Raw genomic sequence first — 24,369 nt, 5'->3', positions numbered from 1 at the left:
GACTCTGCAGCTTGAGGACACTCTCCGAAGTCAGGAACACCTTCCCCAGCCATGTATCGAAGCGTGCGCCCAGATACTCCAAAGATTGGGTCGGCTTCAGATGCCTCTTTGCGAGGTTCATCACCCAGCCCAACGCCCCCAGAATCTGAAGTACATGCTGGACTGAGCGACCACACTCTACCTCTGACTTCGCTTGTATCAGCCAATTATCCAAGTATGGGCGGACCGGGACACACTCCTTCCCAAGTGCCGCCGCCACTACTACCATCAACTTTGTGAATGTGCGCGGTGCCGTCGCCAAGCCAAAACTGAAAATGTTCTCCCAGAACCATGAACCTCAGGAATCTATGATGTTCGGATCGAATGGGGTATGAAGCTAGGCCTCTGACAAGTCCAAGGATGCTAGAAACTCCCCTTTGCGCACCACCATCACTGCACACAGCGTCTCCATCCAAAAACGTGGCACCCAGAGGGCCGCATTTACCTTCTGCAGATTGAGAATGGGCTGAAAGGTCTCCTCTTTCTTTGGCACCATGAATACCTGCCCTGCCCCCTCTCCTAAGGAAGCACCGGAACGATGGCACTCAGAAGTTGTAAACGCTGTAGCGTGTCCCACACCACCTCTTGCTTGCACCGGGAGATGCAGCGGGAGGCTACAAAGGCATTCCTGAGCGGCTGAGAAAATTCTAAGGCGTACCCATCTCTTACCATTTCCAGGACCCATCAGTCTGACGTGATTCTGGTCCGCTCCTCGTAAAAGAGAAACAGCCTCCCTCCGATAGCTTCCAGAGAGGAGCAGACCAACACACCTTCATTGTCCAACCTTATTTCCGCTGCCCCCTTGGGACCTACTGTCACTTGGGGATCTACGCTGATTCCAAAAGGGTTGCTGTCTGCCCGGACTCTGTGCGCTGAAATTCAGCGCTCAGCTGACCCCAGAGAAGGCAGGCAATTCGGCCTCTCCCTTTGTCTTGCCTCAAGGCAGGAAAATAAATACTTACCTGCTCCTCAGCCCTGCACAGAGCTTCCGCTGCTGTCGATCTCCCTGCTTCAAGTCTCTCCTTTTTTTTTTTTTAACTAAATTAAAGAGACAGGCCACAACTAAAAGGGGGAAAGAACTACTCCCTTGCTTCTGGAGATAGGAGGCTGAGGAGACAGGCCCACCGAAGGAGAGAGGAAACCAGGACCCTTGGCTATCTACCCCACCTGTCAAGAAGGGCCCTGTCCAGTCAGGGATTACCAACCCCCCACTTGCCCTGCTTCACATAAGGGATGGCCCATGAAGGAACACAATACCTTGGGGAGCCAAATCTTCTTATCTTATCCTTTTTTCTTTAAACAACTCCAGACTGCAGGTTTGCACCTCTACCATTTGCTGGAGACAGAGAAATACTGAGGGACTGCAGGTGGCACTCTCTGAAATGTAGCAGTGCCTCAAAGTTTTGTTCTCTGTCTCTATCTGCTGGTAGGGATGCATAAACTCACTCGTCTGGAATGATCCGGGTTACGAACAGGAACTACATGCTAGAAGAATACCCCATCTCAGTCACATATGCAGAACACATAGACAAACCTTCATCAAACACAGAATAAAGAGATCATAAAGTATAAATATAAACATGCAGAGAAAAATTGAATTGGAAACCGCAACAAGCCACACACTGTAAGCAGAGCAACAATGGAAAAACCGAAACATCACCATGCCATATAAAACATCAAATTATAAAATCAAGAAATATAAAACATCATGATAGTAAAACTGTACTTATATTACAAATCTTTCAAATCAGCTAACAAAAATATACAATGAAAAACTCATAAACAATGATTAAAATTTCCCAACCACCAATAAAATATTTAAAATAGCAAACACATCAAATAATTAAATGTTGTGTTTGCCGATCGCAGCCCACTGCGACCAGCCTCTCTCACTTACCCGTGCCGCGGCACAGCTCAGGCAGCCCTGCTACTCTGGCAGCAGCAGGGAGCCGCTGCTGACGCGGCCCCTCTCGGGCTCCCTGCCGGGCAGTCACGGCCGGCCCCTCCAGAACTGCTCTCTCCCAACGTGCGACCTCGGGCTCCTCCCTCTCCTCGATCTCCTTAGGCATGTGCGCGCGTGCGCACCACCTCCTGCGATTTAAAGGGACCGCGACAGAAAGTAGCCACGGCCCCTCCCTTCTGCTAACCAGCGCCTTTTTCTATTTAAGGCAAGATCTGGCCTGCAGACCTTGCCTTAGCTTTTGCTCCTGTTCCTCCCCAGATGCAGAGCAACAATTCCTGAGCTCCTGACCCGTTTCCTGATTGGATTGCTTTGGACCCTGACCTTCGCCTGGATATGACTATGAGATTCGCTGCCTGCCACAACCATAACCTGTATACAGACTACGAGATTCACAGCCAGCATCTACCCTTGCTTGAACTCCAACCCTCTCCTGTGTCCGGACCCTGCATCTGGCTCCAGCCAGCATCACCACTCCACCAGGACTTCCAGAGACCCCACGTAAGCCCAGCCGGCCCCAGTACCCAAGGGCTCAACCTGAGGGGAACATGGGCTGCTAGTGGTGAAGCTCCAGTGGGGTCTCTGCTCCTCTACGGCCTCGCCTGCTGACGGTAGGGACCTGTGGGGTTCAACCCCACAAGTGGCACCAACTCCCCCTCGGCCCAGGGATCCACAACCGTAACATAAAATAATTCCCTGTACGTACCAGGATCAGTCCAGACGGTGGGTTATGTCGCCCGCCCAGCAGATGGAGTCAGAATGAAGCTTCAGAGGGTGCTGCCTCATAAACCAGTGCACCCTCTGTGAAGCCTCAGTATCTTTCTGAGGGATACACCAGGACACCCTCTTTCCGTAGGGCTGCCGCCACCACCACCACCATTTTGGTGAAGATTCGTGGAGCTGTGGCGAGGCCAAAAATGGCAGAGCGCAAAATTGAAAATGTTGTCCGAGAAACATAAAACCTGAGGTATCTCTGATGATCCTTGAGAATCCCAATGTGAAGATAGGCTTCTGTCAGATCCAGGGACACCAGAAATTCGCCTTTCCGCACGGCTGCAATGACCGAGTGGAGCGTCTCCATCCAGAAACGCAGTACCTTGAGGGCTACGTTCACCTTTTTTTAAGTGTAGGATGGGCCAAAACGTTCCCTCCTTCTTCGGGATCACGAAGTAAATGGAGTAACGTCCCATTCCGATCTCTAATGGGGGAACTGGCACGATGGCCCCTAGGCTTTGGAGGCGCTCCAGAGTCAGACGAACGACAGACACTTTTTCTGGGGACCCACAAGGGGACACCAGAAACAGGCTGCGTAGCGGGCAAGCAAATTCTAATGCATGTTCTATCACGCTGAGCACCCACTGGTCGGATGTGATTTTGACCCACTCTTTGTAAAAAAGGGTCAGCCGACCCCTTATAACCTGATCCAAGTGGTGGGCCGGCCAGAACTCATTGGGCAGCTTTAGCTCCGCTGGGCCCCTGCCCTGAACCATCATGGGCTAAGTGATGCCCGCGGTAAGCTTGCGAACAAGACTGGAACCTGCACTCTGCTCTGCCGAAAACGTCTTTGGCCTCGAAAGCGAGGGTGAGCCATGGGGAAAGCCTTCTGCCCCTTCGGCCTATCTTCAGGCAGATTATGGACTTTATCATCGCCCAGCTGCTTTATTAGTTGCTCCAAGTCCTCCCTGAAGAGCAACCTGCCCTTAAAAGGAAGAGCACCAAGCTGAGCTTTTGAAGAAATGTCTGCAGCCCAATTATGGAGCCACAAGAGCCTCCTGGCAGAGACTGCCAACACCATAGTCCGCAATGAGGTGCGAAGAAGGTCATACAAAGCATTTGCGCCATACGCGACGGCCGCTTCCAGAAGTTCCGCCTGCTTCGCCTCTTGGGGCTTCAACTCCTCAGCACTGAGCAACTGTTGCACCCAGCGGAGGCCCGTCCAGAGCATATAACTGCTGCAGACGGCAGCCTGAATCCCAAGGGCAGAAACCTCAAAAATCCTCTTAAGGTGACCTAGCTTGCGATCCTGGAAATCTTTCAATGCTGCTGCTCCGGCCACCGGGATGGTAGTCTGCTTTGTGACTGCCGAAACGAACACGTCCACTTTCGGAACTTGTAACAAATCCAAAATGTCTTCCAGAAGAGGGTACAGTTTGTCCATGGCCCTGCCAACTTTGAGTCCAGTCTCTGGATTATCCCACTCCCAAGCCATCATTTGCTGCAACATGGAGTGAAGAGGAAAAGTTTGAGTGGGCCCCTGGAGCTCCGCTAAGACTGGATCCACCGTATCCGGACTGGGGACCATGGGAGCTGCCACGATCCCAAACTCCTGCAGAACATGCGGGATCAGCTCCTCCCGACAGACCAGGCGGACCACTTTAGGGTCATCACCCTCAACCGAGAGGGGAACACCAAGTTCTCGCCCAAAGTTCGGGCCCTCGAAAGTCGGAGAAGGATCCTCCCGATCCTGCTCCTGGTTAGACTCATCCATCTCTATCTCCCGTGGACTCCACGCCCCACGAGAGCCTGAATCATCCGTATGCGCGTCACTGCCAGCAGATCCTCCTTCCTGGCCACCTTCCCAGGTGGGCCCTCAGGAACCTGATCCACGGGGCTTCCTCTCTTCTGAGCCCCACTTGCTAAAAAGGCCTGGTGCATTAAGAGGATGAACTCAGGGGAAAAAACAGTTTGGCCCCCTAGATCGGGATCCCCCCGGTACCCTGGGAGGGTCTCTAGGGGGCCAAACTCCCTCCCCCCCCACCGGCGATGAAAATTGGCGGGAGAAAGTGCAGGAGAAAAATCCCCTCCCCCTATAGCCCTTGCCTCTGCCGTGCGAAAAGTCTTCAAGATGGCCACCGTTCCCATGCTAAAAGGGAATGGATCGACCTGCACCTCAGAAGCAGCCACAGCTCTACCAGAGCCCAGCTACTGTGAAGAGACCAGCGCAGATGAACTCGGCGGAAGGCTCCCCACCAGGGAGACACCAAGCACAGCAATCGGCCGAATCGCGGCCTGAACAACATTACCCCCAGCGCGGGCACCAGCTTGAGTGGGGAATGCCGTCAGCGAAGCCACGGGAAGAAAGTAAGACTGGCCCCCAAAAAGTGGAGAAAGGACACCCAGCAAGACTCACCACTGGCCAACGATCACAGCCTCCCTTCGCTAGTGAGTCCTGCTGCCCGCTCTGACTGCCTGTGCTAAGAGTTTTTTTTTGGTTGTTTTTTTTTTTTTTTAAAGGGCAGAGGCTGTGAAGGAGGAGGGAACTGGACCACCAGTTATCACCCCCTACACCCCAAGAGGCTAAGGAGGGGATTCCCAACCCCTACTCGTTCCTTGCCTGCGACCAGGGAGCATGGTCTCACCAGGACCTAACTACTCGCCGGGAGGCCGCTGCGTCCCTAGGACGTCTGTTCTTATCCTTGATCTTTTTTTTTTTTAATCTTGGGTCAGAACCACCGGTTTTGCACCATCTTCATCTGCTGGAGACAGGGAAATACTGAGGAACACCAGATGGCACACCAGGTTAAGAGAGGGCTCTCTCAAAGGTTTTCTATGTCTCAATCTGCTGGAAGGGAGGCAAAACCCAGCTGTCTGGACCGATCCGGGTACGTACAGGGAAACAAGCTCTCATATGCTCTCTCTCACACATACACATGCACACACAAGCTCTTCCCTTGGAACATGCAGGCAGCAGCAGCCTCCTCCTTGGGCTTGCCACACACACATGCAATCTCTCTATTATACAAAAACTCCCTCACATACTCTCTCAACACATGCCCTCTCTCCCTGGAATGTTTAGGCAGCAGCAGCAGCCTCCTTGGGCCTAAACAGCATCACTCACATACTCACAAAAGCTCTCATACATGCTATTTCTCACACACACAATCACATGCACATATACAAGCTCTCGTTCATGCTATTATACACACTAGCTCTCATACATGCTATTTTTCACACACCCACACGCTTTTGCTCACACATTCAAAAGCTCTCATACATGCTATACACACACACTAGCTCTCATACATGCTATTGCTTACACACATATATGCTCTCACATTCTCTCTCTGTCCCCATAATGTGTACAGTACAGGCAGCAGCACTGGTCCTCTCTTCAGCCATGTGGCCCAGCCCGAGGTAGCAGTCTTCTCCCTTAGGCAGCACAGCCCAGACCAAAGCAGCAGACTCCTCTCTTATCTGCAGGGGTTGGGTAGACGGCAGTCTCTCTCTCTCTCTCATTCACTGGATCCCTTCATTGGCTGTTGGTTGCACAGCGGGGCCCCTTCTTCTTCTGCCGGTTTCAAAGAAAACACTAGCGGCACCACTGGGACTCCTCGTCTGCTTGCCAGCAATCTTTCACTCATCCATACAAACTTCCTGTTGCTGGTGAAGAGTGGGAACCTCGCCAGCAGTAATTTCGCAACATCATCACAAGGCCTTCTCTAGTGCTGGCAGGGAGTGGGACCCCCTGCCAGCATGTAATTTCGCAGCGCCATGAATTTTCCTGCCAGCAGGGTGTAGGAACCCTACTGGCATTAGAAATCAACAAGCATGGTGAGGCAGCCACCGCAAGGGTTTTTTTGGCTGGATATTTGTTGCTCCCAAAATTTTGTCACCTGAGTTGGCCGCCTCACCCTGCCTCATTATAGAACTTCCCCTAGTGATGTATGTTGGAGCCTCCTAACACAAGCTATAGTGCATTATTGTAGGGACGTGCATTGTGAAACCTGTTCACTTTAATCTCACTCAGAGTGGACAGGATAGGAATAAATAGGGCATGGGGGTCTACATCATTGACTTTGCTCCTGGTTCCAGAATTACTAAGGCCCCTTATTATAATGTGTGTGTAAATAATCTTTATTATATGGTCTCTGTCAATGAGATCAGCTATCCGGCAGATTACAGCCTGAAGAGAGTCCTGTTATCTTCAATCTCCAGTATTTTGTACAGACTGACAGGTCTCCAGAGAAACACTGGAAATCTCAGGTGCTGGCTGATTCAGCAGGAGGAAGGAGGAAGAGGAGAGGGCCAGAGGCAGGGTCCTGTGTGGGCTGGGTGAAGAAGGAGGTAGTAGCAGCAGCAGAAGCAGTTGTACCAGTGGGAGGGAGAGAAGCTGGTGGGTTGTGTGTCAAGGCAGGAAAGTGGACTGCTGTGATCAAACCTGGGGAAAGGACTGAGAACGTTTTTATGGATGAATGAAAGAGAGCATTTGTGTGTCTGAGAAAGTGAAAGAGCATGTGTTTATGCATGTGAGATAGTGTGTGAATGTTTGAAATATTGTGCATGAGTGTGTTTTTGCATTGGGGTGTGGGTGTGGGTCTCCTGGGACAGAGAAAAATTCTGCATGCCCCCTGCTAATCTCTGCTGATCTCAAAGTGACCAGAACTTAAACTTTCCCAGTTATGTAGAGCTCTTTGCACTGTGCTTTGAGGAAAGAAGATTAGAAGAGCTGCACAGGGAAAAGTTTTCCTTTAAGTGGTGGTACACTGTATACAAGATGACAGACAAGAATATCTTACCTGATGAGAAACCAGGGCAGACATTTCTCTCGTTTTCCCTCTGAATCCGAAGCTACAGGGATGGATTCAGGATGGAGATTTCTCTGTTCCTGGTCAGACAGTAAGAAAAATAAATAAAGGAGGAGACTGAGCTGATTCCTGAGGATCTCAGATAAAGTCCCTCCTCTCCCTTTCTGCAGATCTGAGACCGGGCATTCTTGGATTTTCAGTATTTGAAAGGCAGAACATTTCTGCTTTTCTTTTGTTCCCTACAGACATTGAGAAATAGAAACAGTGAGGCCGATACAGTACAGTGCACTCCGGTGGAGCGCACTGTTAAACGGCATTTAGACTCGCGTTTGACGCGTTAGATTTACCCCTTATTCAGTAAGGGGTAATAGCGCGTCAAAAACGTGCGTCCAACCCCCCCGAGACTAACAGCGCCCGCTGTTAGTCTCGGGGGGGGGGGGTAGTGAATGCGCCAAATTTATTCCTGTTAAATCAACTTAAGTATAACTAAAGTTCAAAGTAAAAATACATGGGTATACCAGTTGCACACACTTATCTGGCTAAATTCCAATTTATCTAGCTATCTGATTTAGCCAGATATATAGTGCTTTTTAGACATCCAGATATTGCAGCTACTTAGCTAGATAAATCGGAATTTATCCAGATAAATGCAGAAATGTATGTGTTTTTTACATGCATGCATGTTCTGGCATACATCTATGTTATTTTATATCCTGCATACATTGTATATGGGCAGGTTATAAAATAGTGGAGCAGTTTTGCGTGCATCCATATATACATACTGTATATACTTCTTTCTCTTGCATATACATATCAGAGAAAGAAGGGACCCTGGAGAAGGACTGTTCCTAGTTGAGAACACTGTAGATGAGGGTGGGGTAGATGAAACACCGTTTACAGAAGAGAATATATGGGAAGAGCTAGGAAAATTGAAAGTGGGCAAGACCATGGGGCCAGATGAGGTACATTCCAGGATACTGAGGGAACAGTATCCTGTTCAATAAATCCTTGGAAACTGGAATAGTGCCTTGTGACTGGAGAAGAGCAATGGTGATCCCGCTTTACAAGAGTGGTAACAGAGAGGAGTATGAAAACTACAGGCCGATTAGCCTCACCTCAGTGATGAGAAAATTAATGGAGACTCTGCTGAAGGAAAGGATAGTGAACTATCTACAATGTGGTGGGTTCCTGGACCCAAGGGAAGGTCCTGCCAGACAAATTGGGTGACTAAAGAATTGGATCAAAGAAAAGCACTCGATGCAGTCTACTTGGATTAAGCTTTTGATATGGTCCCGCATAGGAGACCTGTGAATAAAATAAAAAGCTTGGGCGTGAGCACCAAGGTGGAGCATGGATTACAAACTGGCTGACTGATAGGAGACAACATGTAATGGTAAACAGAACCTACTCTGAAGAGACAACCGTGTTAAGTGGAGTGCCACAGGGATCGGTATTGGGACCTGCTCTGTTCAATATCTTTGTGAGCAACATTGCAGAAGGGATAGAAAGTAAGCTTTGTCTATTTGTGGATGGTACTAAGATCTGCAACAGAGTGGACATGCCTGAAGGAGTAGAGAGAATGAAAAGTGATTTAAGAAAGCTTGAAGAGTGGTCAAAGACTTGGCAACTGGGATTCAATGCCAAGAAGTATAGAGTCATGCATCTGTGGTGTGGTAATCCAAAAGAGCTCTATGTGATGAGGGTTGAAAGACTGATGTGCACGGACCAAGAGAAGGACCTTGGGGTGTTAGTGTCTGGTGATCTGAAGGCGGCGAAGCAATGTGACAAGGCGATAGCTAAAGCCAGAAGAATGCTGGGCTGCATAAAGAGAGGAATAACCAGTAAGAAAAAGGAGGCAACAGTACCCTTGTACAAGTCCTTGGTGAGGCCTCATCTGGAGTACCGTGTTCAGTTCTGGAGATCGTATCTCAAAAAGGATAGAGACAGGACGGAAGTGATCCAAAGAAGGGCAACAAAAATGATGTGGGGTCTATATGAGAAGACCTATGAGGAGAGGCTGAAGGATCTGAATATGTATACCCTGGAAGAGAAGAGGCACAGAAGAGATATGATACAGACCTTCAGATACTTGAAAGGTTTTAATGATGCATGTTCCTTGAACCTTTTCCGTTGGAAAGCAAACAGTAGAACTAATGGTCATGATATGAAACTTCAAGGGGGTTTGATTCAGAACCAACATCAAGAAATATTTCTTCATGGAGAGGGTGGTGGAAACCTGAAATGTCTTTCCAGAAGAGGTGGTGAACACGAAAACAGTAAACAAATACAAATTCAAAAAGGCCTAGAATAAATAAAGTGGATCACTAAAGGCTAGAGTTAGAAATTAAGAAAAGGGTGCATTGCTACCCCTAACAGAAGGTTATGGGGATTACTACCCTTAATTAGCTTACATGATTTTGACGCAACTGCAGCATCACTTTCTGCTTCAACGGCGAGAGAGAAAAAAGGGGACTTGGATTCAGACAACAACCAACACTGGGCCCTGATTTTTATGGTCCAGGGTTCTGATATGCAGACATTAGGGAAAAAGCACAGGATTGCTTCTACAGTCAAGTCCAAAAGCAAAGCAGGTTCATGCAGCAGCATTGTATGAATTATCAAGAAGGCTGCTCACCCTGTAAGAATGTTGCTGGCAGTAATTTTGTTATGGGTTTGACAATTAATGATATTACCAGAACCGGTGCAAGGGGACTAGGCACCTTCTGCCTTGTGCGCCCCCCCCCCCCCCCCCCCCATTGGGGTGCACAAGCCATGTGGGACTGCGAGCTGTGGCACCAAGAGAAGTGGAGATTCAGTAATAATGCTGCAAAAGCTCATCTTGCACTTTCCATTTTCCCCTGGTCCCCGCTGCTGCAGCCAGCACCTGCCTACATGTGCACCACACGTGTCACTTTTCACCATATCCCAAAGGTAGCACAGCAATGCAAATGAGGAGGAGAGAGCACCTTGCATGCATTTAGAGATTCAGTAATCTCCACTCCTCTTTGCCGCTTCGGCCCCACATAACTCATGCCCCTTAATGGTCGGCGCCCTAAGTCCAGGCCTGGTTTGCCTAGTGCTTACACCGGCCATGGATATTACTACTTTTAACATAAGAGGGTGTTCTGCCCGGAGAGGCAGTTACTACCATAAGAAGCTTGCTGGGCAGTCTAGTGGACTATTTGGTCTTTTTGGGTCATCATTACTATGTTACTATGCCATGCAAAACTACGTTTTCAAGTTATCCTCTTAGCGAGTAACCTCCCCTGGACTGGCTAACCAATAAGCACTACAGCATCACCATGTAAAATTCTGCTCTTGCTGCTAGCCCTTACCCAGCCAGCCCCTGCCACTGTTATACTTCCTCTGCAGGACACACTCACTGTGCCCATGGCCCACTGCACTGCCCTTCTTCGAGTTCAGACTGGCCAGCTCACACAGAGGTCTTACTAGCATGGCAGAGATTGTCCCTGACTACTAACAGCATAGCCAAAAAAAGAAAGAAAGAAAAAATGACTGAAGATAAGACATACCCTCTCCTTGTCTTCTGTTTTTCTGCTGCTGTCAGTCTGTAGTAAGGTGATAATACAGTTGCTGTAGCTCCTGCTTTTTTTTTTTGTTTTTGCTGGCTGTGATTTGTTCTCCTTCTAGTAGAGACAGCTCGCTGTCATATCAGATTCTCCGGCAGTGGGGGTGGGGAACAGGGGAGAGACTGAACCAGCTGAGCCTGCTCTGAGTGAGGTGCTGTAGCCATGGGAGAAAGGGCAGGCCCAGCCAGCAGGACACTCTAGCCAAAGGAGGTTTCACTCTCTTCTACTTTCCTACCCCGTTCTAGCCAGTGGAGGTCTCACTCTCTTGCAACACTCTGGCCAGAGGAGGTTTCACGCTCTTTTCTACTTCCAGATGTGCTCATTGAAAATTTTAGAGAGTTAGAATGTCACTTGATTTGTTAGATACATTGTCCAAAAAAAAAAAAACAGTTAAATGAGCTCCCTGTCTCATTAACAGTTTTAAAATCTCCAGTTGATTCAAAAAGTCACCCGATTTACCTACAAAATCGCTCAACTGGCAACACTAAGCAGCAAAGCATGCGCAGTGCGTCCCAGCCGAGATCATGCTGACTGCCTTATGCTTAAGGTGGAACTGCAGAGATACCGGATTGCATTGCAGTATTCATGGACAGGAGGAGCAAGTCACGGACCTGGTTTATTTTAGCTCTGCATCTATAGATGTGAGTTCTACCGCTGTTAGGAAAATCATTAAGATTGACAAATCAACAGGCTGTAATGAGAGTCTGGCTCTAGCCGATCTATCCAAGGCCTCACACACCCTCCTGGGATCAGTCCTAATGCTGCAAAAGCTCATCTTGCACTTTCCATTTTCCCCTGGTCCCCGCTGCTGTAGCCAGCACTTGCCTACATGTGCACCACACATGTGTCACTTTTCACCATATCCCAAAGGTAACACAGCAATGCAAATGAGGTGGAGAGAGCACCTTGCATGCATTTAGATACCCAATAGCCAGGGGCCATTTTTAAATTAAATGGTCCGGAGGATCCCAGCAGTAGAAAGGACAGTGTACCAGTGATGGGAGTTTTTCCCCCAACCCAGCAACCCTTGTATCCTTGGGGAAACTCAGCTGCTCTAACTTCAGCACTGTGTCACTAACATATCAAATGTTTGTAAAGGGAGAGTCTGTATCCTCCTCTCCTCAGACTTACTTTCTTTCAGGCCGATAGAGAACGGTGCTCTCAGCTTTAGCCACTGTTTGGCCACACGTTTTAGATGCACTATTATTACCCCTTGTACTGTAAGGGGTAATAGCACGTGGAAAACGCGCAGGCAACCTCCTCGAAACTAATAGCGCTCATCACCTGCAAATGCATGATGATGAGCCTATTAGTTATTCGCTCGGAATACTGAAAGTAAAATTTGCGGCCAAGCCATATATTTTACTCTCAGAAATTAATGCCTGCCCGATTTAAAATCATAGTGATATTAAGTCGGAGGCACCAAAAATACAAAACAAAATCTGCCCGCCAGTCAGCGGGTTAAAAAATGGACACTCAATTTTGCCAGCGTCCATTTTCTGAACCCGTGGCTGTCAGCAGGTTCGAAAACAGAAGCCGGTAAAACTAAGTGTCGATTGTCGGACCCGCTGACAGCCGCTGCTTCCGCTAATAAGGAGGCGCTAATTCTTGGATTGGCTTACCCTCCAAGGGACTAAAAAGATAAGTGGCCCAGGTGGGCCTGGGTATCCTATGTGTGGAGGGATTCCCTTTCCCAAAAAAGTATCTGGAGTCCAGATGAACTCCAGATCTTCAAAGGCCAGTGTCCTGGGTCCCAAGGTGAACCTCCTGTGGTAGTCTCCAGATGTTACATCTCTCGGACTCTAGATCTTCTCTCCCAAATGCTCTTGTTGGACTTCTCTGTAGGAAATAGCTTTTAGGCTGAGAATAATCAGATCTTCTTTTCCAGTCTGTGGGTAAGGAAGATTGGCTCAAAATCTTCATCCCACTCAGGAAAAAATACCAAAACCCAGAATCTTCTTAACTCCAAGGAAATTCACTCTCTTGTGATGAGTCACTACTGTCCTTCCATGGATGGTGAGAGAACACAGTGGGTCTTCTTAACCCTGGCTTCCTGAGACAGGACCAATCATTCCTCCAGCCAGAACCAGGGATTCAGAAAAGAAGGAAAAACTTTAAAAAACTGACTTAACAAAAACCAGTCAACTGTAAATACCCGAGGCAACCCTTCCAGATGGGGAGTGTACTGGTAAGAGAGAAATTAGACTGGGAAGCCCAAACAAAAAGGAGGAGAAAAACTAATAGCTCCTTCCTCCTCAAATTCCAAACCAAAATGCCACCCAGCTCCCCCTCCCTTATGCAACCAGGAGCTTACCACTCCAGCAAGCCTTGAGGAGATGCTGTACTGAATGTAACACCCCTCTTCTTAGAGACCTAGAGAGTATGTACATAAGTTTATGCAGAAAGACAGAAATGTGGTTGCAGAAAAAGATTATTATGACCTATCCAGTCTGCCCAACTATATTAACTACTCAGCTTTACAATCCCTACCACACCCTTAGAGATCCCCTGTGTTAATCCCATATTTCTTGAATTTAGATACTGTCCATGTCTACACTACCTCCACAGCTGTTCCATGCATTCACTACCCTCTGTAAAGAAATATTTCCTTAGATTACCCTGAGCTTACCCTCTTTCACCCTCATCCTATAACTCCTCCTTCTAGAATCGTCTTTCTTTTGAAAGAGGCCTACCACCTCTGCATGGAAACCTTGGAGGTATTTAAATGTCTCTTTCATATCTCTCCTACCCTGTCTTTCATTGCCTTTATGAATGTAGGAAAAGAACCATGTCATAGGACTGTTTCTGTTGTCCCTTCTACTGCAGCCTTAAAGCAAAACATGGACCATATCAGGGGACTCACCATTTGTGTTCTTAATGAACTATTACAGGGGTGGCCATCTCCGGTCTGATATAGTATGGTCTTTTTCCTTTTCCACCTGCTTGTTTTTTGAATTAGGCCTATTGTAACATGTATTTGGTGTGAGCTTGGCCCTCAGAAAACCATGATAAACAATGACATTATAGTAAACTAGACCAGTGCAAAGATATTAGGCGCTCTAGGCGAACCTTCTGCCTTGTAACGGACCCTCCCGGTCGCGTCGCATCCCGACTCCTACCTCATTCGCAACCCACCGAATCTCTACTGCTCTTTGCCGCGAGTGGGATAGGCTCCGCTCGTGGCTCCACATTACTGTTCTTTGGTGCCCCCTAATGGTTGGCGCTATAGGTGACAGCCTAGTTTGCCTAATAGATCATGCCGGCCCTGATAATAAACTTCCCATGCCAAAAGTGAATTGCCGGCAGTCAAACAGTAAAAATCCTACCTATGAAAAGGCAACACTGGCAATATTGCACCAAGCTCTAAAACACCAATGCATCTTCTATTAGGAAAACAGAATAAGCCAGACTTCCTAAAAATACTTGTAAAATAAAACATATATGTGCCTAAAAATATTGTACAAAAGCCTTTAAAACTACATACTTCCCTTCTTCAGATGTCAGATTCAGAAACATTCACTTTCTTAGCGCCAGACAGATGAATCCAGAACCAGTGGGTTATGCACCTCTACCAACAGATGGAGACTGAGCAAACTGACGTCACAGTATATATTCTCCTGCAGTGACATCAACTTGCCAGTATTCTCTGTCTTGAGCAGATGGTGGACATTCATCTCCCTACTGGGGATTGCTTCAGATTTTAGAAGGAGATTTTAGGAGAATTTAAAAGGAAAATTGATTGTCCTGCGGTGATACCAGATGGTCCCTCCCCCAGTTGAAAATTCCTGAGGTGATTTCTGTGATCCCTCAGAGGTGTGCCTTGGTCTGGAAGCTGGTTTTTCAGCCAAAGAGGACTTAGCTGATTGTACAGCTTAAAGGGAGCAGGTACAGGAAGCTGAGCGTGGTGGTGACAACATATGTCCTCTCCCTCCACAGCCGGAGATGGTCTCTCTACTCAGCTGAGAAGTGAGCTCAGGTAAGTTAAAAAAAAAAAAGAGAGATTCCTTACAGAGACAGTGAAGGAGGGTTATGCAGGGATTCCCCTTCCCGGAACCCTAGCTCAGCGTGCCATTCCGACATTCGTCCCACCCCGAAGGGAGGTCCAGGGACAGGGGGTAGGCTGGCAGGTTGAGCAGCCTCTTGTGGCTACTCTGAGGCTTTTTCACTGCACGCCACAGGGTAGGCCGCAACAGTGTTTTTGCGAGCTTTTGCCTATGTGTTTGGCTGCCCTCGAGAATGCTGTTTTTCAGCAGTGCATCCTGGAGTATGTCAAGGTTGTGCAGCCAGCTTTTGGACACTTAGTTGAGAATCGGCTTGGGCATCCAGGTAATGCAGCACTTGGGTTGGATGTGCACTTATCTTATGTGCACATTTAGGCATACGTTTGTGTGCACTCAAGTTGAGCAGTGCCTAGTCTTGGGACACCTAGCTTTTGGATGCTTAGCTCTTGGCCGCCTAAATTTTGGACACATATAACACACCAACCACTTAACCACTTAACACGCCAACTCAACCACTTAACACGCCAACCATTAAAGACTCCACTCAGCAACTATATATTTCGGATTATGTATATATACTGTACTATTGTATATAATTAACCTCCTCTTTCTCTCTCTATTTTTCCTCCTCCCAGTTTACAGCCCCTGTTAATTGTAACTGCATCTCTTCATCACGTTTAGTTATGTTCTTGGTTTGTTCTTCACACCCCTGTTTCATGTAAACCGGCATGATGTGAACGCTTTCATGAATGCCGGTATAGAAAAACCTTAAATAAATAAATAAAATAAATAAATATTAAAAAAGTATAATGGCGCCTATAGCTAAGAAGCCTAAGCGCCTTGCCTTGTGCACCGCCTATCATATTCAGGCGTCTCAGCCTGGCGTGCACTCTAACTTGTGCCAGCGCTATTTTGAGGCTCGGGGAGAATTGTCTTTCTCTGATTTTACTAAGCCTAGTTCTTCCCAGCCTGATGAGGTTATGGGTAAAGATGTCAGGAGAAACGCCTGATATTGGAACTCCTTTGTCTGGTTCCTTAACAGGGGAAGGCAGTTCAGTGGGTATCGTTCAAGTGCCTCCTGTTTTTGGCATTGATCCTTCTGCCTTTTCTTGGGTAGAATTTTTTCAGGGCTTGCAATCTTTTCTTCAGGCACAATCCTCAGTCCCGCCCAATCCTGTCAGCTCAGTTCCTCAGACAGTGACCTCTCCCTCTTCTGGTACTGTGTTTTAAGCACCAAAGTCACCTCGAGCAGCAAGTGTCCCTGACAGGAATCCGGTGGACACTGATAAGGCAGGTGAAATTCCTCCAGGATTAGAACCGTATAGAACTATGTTGCGGTTCTTTCATAGAGCTGAATTGCCGGCCCTGCTTTCTCAGACACTGAAGATGCTAGGAGTTCCTGGAGCTGATGCCATGTCTGAGCCAAAGAAAAATCCCATTTTGTTTTCTTTGTATAAAGCCTCTTGTTTTTTCCCGGTTATGGAGGCCATTCAGTAATTGATTGATCTTGAATGGGATGCCCCGGAGGAAAATTTTAAAGGGGTCGGACTTTGGAAGGCCTATATCTCCTGAATCCAGTGGCAAGAGAGCGTCTGCATTTCCCAGAAGTGGATGCGCTTGTCTGTGCGACGCTAAGCTGACAACAGTCCCTGTAGAGGGAGGAGCGGCCTTGAAGGATGTGCATGCTAGGAGAATTGAGGCCATCCTTAATCAAGCATTTGACACAGTGGCAATGACCTTGCAAATAGCTTCCTGTTGTTCCCTGGTGGCTCACTCTTGTTTGCTTCTCTCTCAGGAGATCGATGATTCTGGAGTGACTTCCAGGGCTGTTATGGAACCCGCTGTCGCCTTCTTAGCAGATGCGGGCTGCATCTCAGCCAGAGGAGTGGCTTCAGTAATAGCAGCCAGATGCCAGTTATCACTGAGAAATTGGTTGGCCAATGTGACATCCAAGGCTAAGCTTATGAAATTGCCTTTTAAAGGTTCACTCATTTGGGAGCAAATTGGAGAAGATGACCAGTAAGTGGGGTGAATTTATGGTTCCTAGGTTGCAGGAAGAGGTATGAGGGGCTGTCTCAGAGGTTCCAAGCACTTTTGTCCCTACAGAGGGACAACCTTTCAGAGGACTTGGCCTTTTGGCAGGTCTCAGTCCTTTCATCCCAGTCAGCCCAGGCAAGGCGGGGTCTCGGGTAGTGCAGCCTCCCAACCATCCCAATGAAGGTTTGCCGACTCACCCCCAGGAACAAGAGATAGGGAAATGCTTCTCTATCTCTTGCAGTTCAGCAGCAGGCTACAGGATCAAGCAGTCTGAATAATGTTGGACAATGAAACAACGGTGGCTTACATCAATCGGCAGGGAAGAACCAAGAACCAACAAGTATCACAGGAGATAGACCAACTTATGAAATGGGCAGAAGTACATCTTCAGGAGATCTCAACCTCGCACATTTCAGGAAAAGAAAATGTAAGAGCAGACTTTCTCAGCAGGGAGAGTCTGGACCCAGGAGAATGGGTATTGTAGGACAAGGCATTCCAGCTGTTAGTAGATTGCTGGGGCCTTCCATTTCTAGACCTGTGTTGCATCCATCGGTCTCAGACGGCTTCGACCTCTGTGCCTCACCTTTCTTCCTTTTCTCTCCTCAAGCCTTGGGAAGATGGCTGCTGCCACGTCTTCATGCCGCTCTCTGCCAAGACCACCTATATCCTTTCGTATCTAGACGGAAGAGCACTGGCTTGGGCCTCACCACTGTGGGAGCGCAATGACTCTATCCTGAATGATCTTGCTGGGTTTCTTGAACTGTTCAAATCAGTATTCGATGACCCTGCCCGGTACTCGACAGCAGGATCAACAGGGTAATAAACCTTTACCAGAATTCGCCATTGAATTCAAGACGTTGGCTTCTGAATTACATTGGGAACCTAGGTGCCTGAAAACCCTCTTCTTTGAAGTCCTGAACTCCCGGTTGAAAGATGAGCTGGTGGCTTGTGAGATGCCTGAAACCTTAGCAGAACTGATGAAGTTGGCAGCAAAGATTGATCGCAGACTTCGCGACAAAGTTCAAGAGGTCAAGAGTCCCAGAAGAACACTTCAGGGAGAGACTCGAGTCAAGTCTGTACCCAGGCCTACACACCCAGGTCCTATTGCTGGCGAAGAAGAACCAATGCAATTGAGCCGCAGTCATTTGACTTCTAAAGAGAGACGAACTCAAAAGAGTTTGGGACTATGCATGTATTGTGGACAAGCTGGTCATGCTGTACAAACATGCCCTATATGTCTGGGAAACTGGCATACCTAAGTCCTGTGGGAGGACTCTTCTTAGGTCTAACTGCACCCTCTCCTCCACTCTTTCTTCCAGTATCTTTAATCTGCGGGCCTCTGGAATACCAGACCTTGCCTTAGTGGACTCTGGGGCAGGGGGAAATTTCATTTTGAAACGTCTAGTGGAACATTTGCGAATCCCTACCACTACCATGATGTCTCCATTACTTTTGTCCTCTATTCATTGAGAGCCCTTACTGTGTGAAGTAACCCTGCTTACAGAACCAGTGAGCTTACTTACCAGTGCTCTTCATACAAAGACTATTTCCTTCTTTGTGCTAGAGAAGGCCATGCACCCTTTGGTACTTGGACTACCGTGGCTGAAGAAACATATGCCACAATTCAACTGGGCCACTTTGGAGTTTTCACGTTGGGGTCCAGATTGTCATGGCAAATGCTTGATGGAAGTCTCTCCAATACCATGCATGCCAACTACCCCGTGGTTGTCTGGGTTGCCGCCTCAATATGCATCTTACCAAGATGTATTCTCAAAAGAAGCTGCTGATGTGCTGCCTCCACACAGATCATACGACTGCGCAATTAATTTGAAGCCAAATACGTAACCACCCAAAGGAAGGGTCTACCCCCTCTCCGTAGTAGAGAATAAAGCGATGTCAGAGTACATCCAGGAGAATCTCCAGAAAGGCTTCATAAGACCTTCCAAGTCTCCTGCCGGTGCAGGCTTTTTCTTCATGGGGAAGAAGGACAGAACATTACGCCCATGCATTGACTACAGAGGTCTGAATGAGATCACCATAAAGGACCACTACCCCTTACCACTCATCTCAGAGCTATTCAACAGGTTACAGGGAGCCAAGATATTCTCCAAGTTTGACCTCAAAGGAGCGTATAATTTAGTTCGCATCCACTCTGGCGATGAATGGAAGACGGCTTTTAATACCCAGGATGGACACTTTGAATACCTGGTAATGTACTTTGGCTTGTGCAACGCCCCAGCTGTCGTCCAAAACATGATGAACGATATTCTGCGAGATTTACTCTACCAATGTGTCGTTGTCTACTTAGACGACATCTTGATATTTTCCCAGGACCTGCAATCCCATCAGGAAGATGTCAAAAGAGTTCTGCAGAGACTTTGCGAGAACCGCTTGTACGCCAAGTTGACTAAATGCGAATTCCACAAGGAATCCATGCCCTTCCTAGGGTACATTGTCTCAAACAAAGGTTTCCAAATGGACCCTGAGAAGTTTGAGAGTATTCAAAAATGGACACAACCCACTGGCCTAAAAGCTCTAACACGATTTTTGGGATTTACCGACTACTACCGGACCTTCATCAAAAATTACTCTTCATTGACTGTTCTATTAACAGCGATGACTAAGAAGGGAGCCAACGTTGCCACTTGGTCTACGGAAGCTGTGACAGCATTTCAAAAGTTAAAAGATGCCTTCTCAAGCAAACCATGTCTCCACCATCCAGACCCTACATGACCCTTCATTGTGGAAGTTGATGCCTCTGATGTAGGCGTAGGGGTCGTGCTAAGCCAGACTAGTGATTCTAAGATCTTGCACCCCTGTTCATTCTTTTCCCAACGCTTCTCGCCAGCGGAGAAGAACTACAGCATTGCGGATAAAGAACTGTTGGCAATAAAAATGGCATTTGAGGAGGCAGACGAGAGAGAAAGGACTTATTTCCAATTTCTTTACCAGCGCTGTTGAGAAGAAAGGGGTGAGGTGAGAGCCCAACCCCCAACGAATGAAACTTTTCTTTGGCTCCAGCTCCAGCACTTCTGGGTAGCGCCGACGTCATCCAGGGGTGACTGGCTAAAGATAAAAGCCAGCCCCCTGCGGTGCATAAACCGAGGCAGACGAGAGAGAAAGGACTTATTTCTAATTTCTTTACCAGCGCTGTTGAGAAGAAAGGGGTGAGGTGAGAGCCCAACCCCCAACGAATGAAACTTTTCTTTGGCTCCAGCTCCAGCACTTCCGGGTAGCGCCAACGTCATCCAGGGGTGACTGGCTAAGCATAAAAGCCAGCCTCCTGCGGCACATCGACGCCGCCAGCGCGTCGCCAAAGCCGCACACGCCAAAGGGGCGCGCGGCTTTGTTGGAGCTCAGGAACAATTGTGAGTTTGACGCTGAAATTAATCTCTCGAAAACCTTTAAGAAGCTGGAACTGTAAGTTGTTTCATTTATTTCATATCTCTCAACTCAGCCTTCACTCGAGGAGTAAATTAAATAAGATTGGGAAAGGAGGTGAAGGATCAGAGTGCTGAACTTTTCCTTTTTGTACAGATATGCCTCATACAAAACAGAAGGCAAAGATTAGGGAGATTGTAACTTCATCTCCCATTTCTGAGCCTTCTCAACCTCAGATCCATGCCTTCTTCTCCTCAACATCTAAGAATAACCAACCGGTGAATAGGGCCATTGAGGATGTGGGCGCAGAGCGGGTGTCCTTTCTTCCGGCCGAAACATCACTTAGACCCGGTGCCCCAAATACTCCTCCTCCACCCTTGGGAGAGGGAGACAAGAATGGGGAAGGGCTGCAACCATCCAGAAATAAAAAAGAAAATCTTCTGCAGTTAATAAAACCAGCAGAGGTTACGATGGACTCTATCTGGTCAGCTATTAAAGCTTTAGAGCTAGCTATAGTAAAATTAACTGAATCTACAGAAGTATCCAATCAAAGATTTAGTAAAATTGAGACTGTATTGACCAAAACGGAAGGGGAAAAACATCAACTTGAACCAAGAGTGGAAAAGATGGAAGGATGCTATCAGAGGTTTACAAAATCTGAAATACTTTACGATAAAAGGCTTGAGGCTATTGAGAACACTTTGAAATATTTAAACTTAAGAGTATTAAACTTTCCAAAACAGGATTTAACCCCACCGTTAGATATGTTTAAAGAATATCTTTCACAAATTTTACTTATGCCTCAAGAATCTATCCCCCCAATTAAAAAAATCTATTATATTTCATCAAAGGGGAATAAAGCTAACATCTCATTACTGTCTGGACATTTTATCAAAAAGCGACAGTAAATCTGGACAAGTAGTTTTGCCTAGCCTGTTCACCCAGTAGACTACTTTCTATGTGGGATCTAGGTTGCTTATTCAGTAAATGCTCTGCTGCAAACCTCAGCATGGGACTCCCCATGTGTCATGGCAAATTCAGCCCTGCTTGTTGATGGAGAAAGCAAGTTTGCATTCTGTAAACAGCAGGATGAATTAGCCATGCTAAATACCTTCCAGCTTTCCTGGCGAGTTGACAACCTAACTAGACTTAAGCTTTAAAGTTGACTGAGGGGCTCGTGAGGCAGCACCCATGCAGAAACTCCAGCACAGATTTAGTAGAGCAAAAACTCTATGAGCTAGGAAAGAAGGGCCTATTTGATGCCATTGAATGATGTCAACTTCTTGTCATGGCTGTTTATCCTGCTGTCTATGAAGAACACCATTTACGGTAAGCAAACTTGTTTTTTCTACCTGTGGAGTTTCTTTTGCATTAGTCTCTGATCTCTTCTCCTGATGTCTTTGTCTGTCTTTTAACTCTTTTTCCAGGCTCTCCTTTCCATTTTACATAGTTCACTCTCTCTCCTCTCTTTATCACTTCTGTCCCCGCCAACATTTTTCTTAATTTATCTCTTCTCTGCTCTAAATCTCGCCTTTATATCAGCATTGCTTTACTTTCTCTATCCTCTTACACCTGGATCTCATCCTTCCTTCTCCCTCACTCCTATGCTTCGTCTTTCACCTTCCAGTTCTCCTTGTTCCAACACTTCTCCAACTATCTCCTCCATTGCTCCTTCACCCATAGACATAGTTTGACTACTTAATTTGGAAGGGAACAAAAGGTAAGGAGGTCAGATTGGCAGAGAGAATAAGAGGGTGAACGTTCTCTCCCCCAACTCATATTGACCATAACAGAAGTAATTTCCAGGACTCAAACAGCAACAACCCAATAAAAAGGCAGCAAATATTACACCAGGCCCTAGACATCTGTATCTCAGCAATTGGGAAAACAAAACAAGCTGGACTGCTATGGATCCCTACCCAGAACTTACAAGCAAGCAGAATCGCTCTCCTCAGTCACACACAGAGCACACACCCCCTTTCAGCAAATACAGAATAAGGCACCATACATTAGAAATAGAAATGCACAGACAAAAACAGGAATCTCCAAGAAGCCAGACTCTGCATGCATTGCATCACTGGAGAAATACAAATAAAATGCACTTCCTCCTGTACTGAGCAAATGGCAATGGCAACTTTATTTAATATACTGATTTTCTAAAGCAATAGACAAAGATTGAAAAGATACCCGTTCTCAAACCTAACATAGTCCAATAAAATGCTTTATTTTTATTTCTGGTGTGTGGACCCTTTGGGCTTTAACATAACATCTACCTCTTAGAAGAACAATAGGAACTCAGCGGCTCCAATATAACATCTCCCCCCCCCCCCCCCCCCCCCCCCCCCACCACCACCACCACCACCACACGCATACAGAAATACAAACACTTAAGAATGAAAAGCGACTCAGGAGCCCCAACATAGCACTTTAGCTCAAAGATCTGATACAACCCTCCTCTCCCTTGACCATCATATGTTACTTTTGGGTGAAAGCAGCACATGTTGACCAAGGAGAGCTACAACAAGACTTTTGTATCAAAAGTCTTGATCCAGTGTATCTCCTTTACTATATGCTGGTGCTCCCTTTCTCCCTTGGCCACCACATGCTCCCCCAACCCACCAATTTCTTTCTTTCCCCCTTTCCCAGTCCCATCAGTCCTCCACCAGTTTCTTCCTTCTTCCTCCCCATCCCCTTCAGTTTCTCTTTTACCATTACCTCACTGCTGCCACTATCTGCTGTCTGTTGCTGCTCCCAGATCATAACATCTGCTGGCCTGTGTTATTGACCCCACCGCTTCTCTTGGTCTGTGCTGTCAGTGAACATGTTCAAAACTTGCCAGTGGGACTTCCTGTAGACTGATCTCATTCATTGCAAGATCAGCCTACTGGAAATTCTGCCAGCACCAACCGACAGTTGCAACAGGAACAATAGTATAGGTTACCACTGCTCCTCTCCAGGTTCAGAGCATGCATGGCAGCACAAAGATGTTATGTTTGGGGGGAAGGGTCAATGATCCCTTAAACTATGCCTATGCTCTCTCCCTCCATCTCTCTCTCAATGGTTGTTTCCTCCATCGATTTCTCTCCCCAATAGCCACTTCACTCTCACTTCAATCACACACCGGTTTTCTCACCCTTTCTCAACCATTTCCTTTTACTCACCTCCTCTCATATTATCCCATTCCTTTCAGTTTGTCTCTGTGACCCCATCATCCCCTCTCCTAATCTAGTACTCCCAATTATCCTCTATTGCACTTCCCCCATCATCTTTTCTCTGATTCACGCTCATCCCCTTGCTTACGCTTTCCTCCAATCCCACAGTATCTTCTATAATATATGCTCCCCCATCTCTCCTTATGTCTTATATCAATTCCTCCCTCCTCATTCCACTTTCTCTCTTTTAAACCCTTCGCCTCCCAGTCTCCCTACCACATTGGCTGTCCTCTCCGATCACCACCTATGGTTCTTTCTCACATGCATCTACCATGAACCACCCCTACCCCATGATTCTCAACCCTCCATCACCACCTCTGGCTTTTTTTCACACAGACCCTTGCCCTCAGGCTCTCTCTTCCTCTTCTTTACCATCAGAATTTTTGCACCCCCTCCCCATGTATTGTACCCTGCACTCCCCCCCCCATACACATACATCCCGCTCCGATTCTCATGCACCCCCATTCCCTGCTTCTTTTTCCATCTCAGACAACCCAAGTTTGCATTGCTGATTTTAAGAAGGGGAGGCATACTGCATTCACTTCCCTTTATCATGCCCCCCCCCCCCCCAGCATTCAACCACTCCCTCATCTCCCCTAACACTTATCCTCTCACACCACCTGC

At 47.3% G+C, this 24,369-nt stretch overlaps 1 protein-coding gene across 1 annotated transcript in view; it reads right to left on the bottom strand.

Moving 5' to 3' along the window:
• LOC115088545 overlaps window positions 1-11,472 on the bottom strand; it is a 97,224-nt gene extending 85,752 nt beyond the window's left edge. The window contains exons 1-2 of the mRNA XM_029596805.1: window positions 11,058-11,472; window positions 7,516-7,604 (exon numbers count right to left, since the gene is read on the bottom strand). Of these exons, the coding sequence (XP_029452665.1) occupies window positions 7,516-7,539 (24 nt within the window). The 5' untranslated portion in view covers window positions 7,540-7,604; window positions 11,058-11,472. The remainder of the gene's footprint in view (window positions 1-7,515; window positions 7,605-11,057) is intronic.
• Between the last annotated feature and the right edge of the window lie 12,897 nt (window positions 11,473-24,369).

This window comes from Rhinatrema bivittatum, chromosome 3 (genome assembly GCF_901001135.1).
Source record: "Rhinatrema bivittatum chromosome 3, aRhiBiv1.1, whole genome shotgun sequence".
Classification (NCBI taxonomy): domain Eukaryota; kingdom Metazoa; phylum Chordata; class Amphibia; order Gymnophiona; family Rhinatrematidae; genus Rhinatrema; species Rhinatrema bivittatum.
This window is presented reverse-complemented; position numbering and strand designations above follow the sequence as displayed.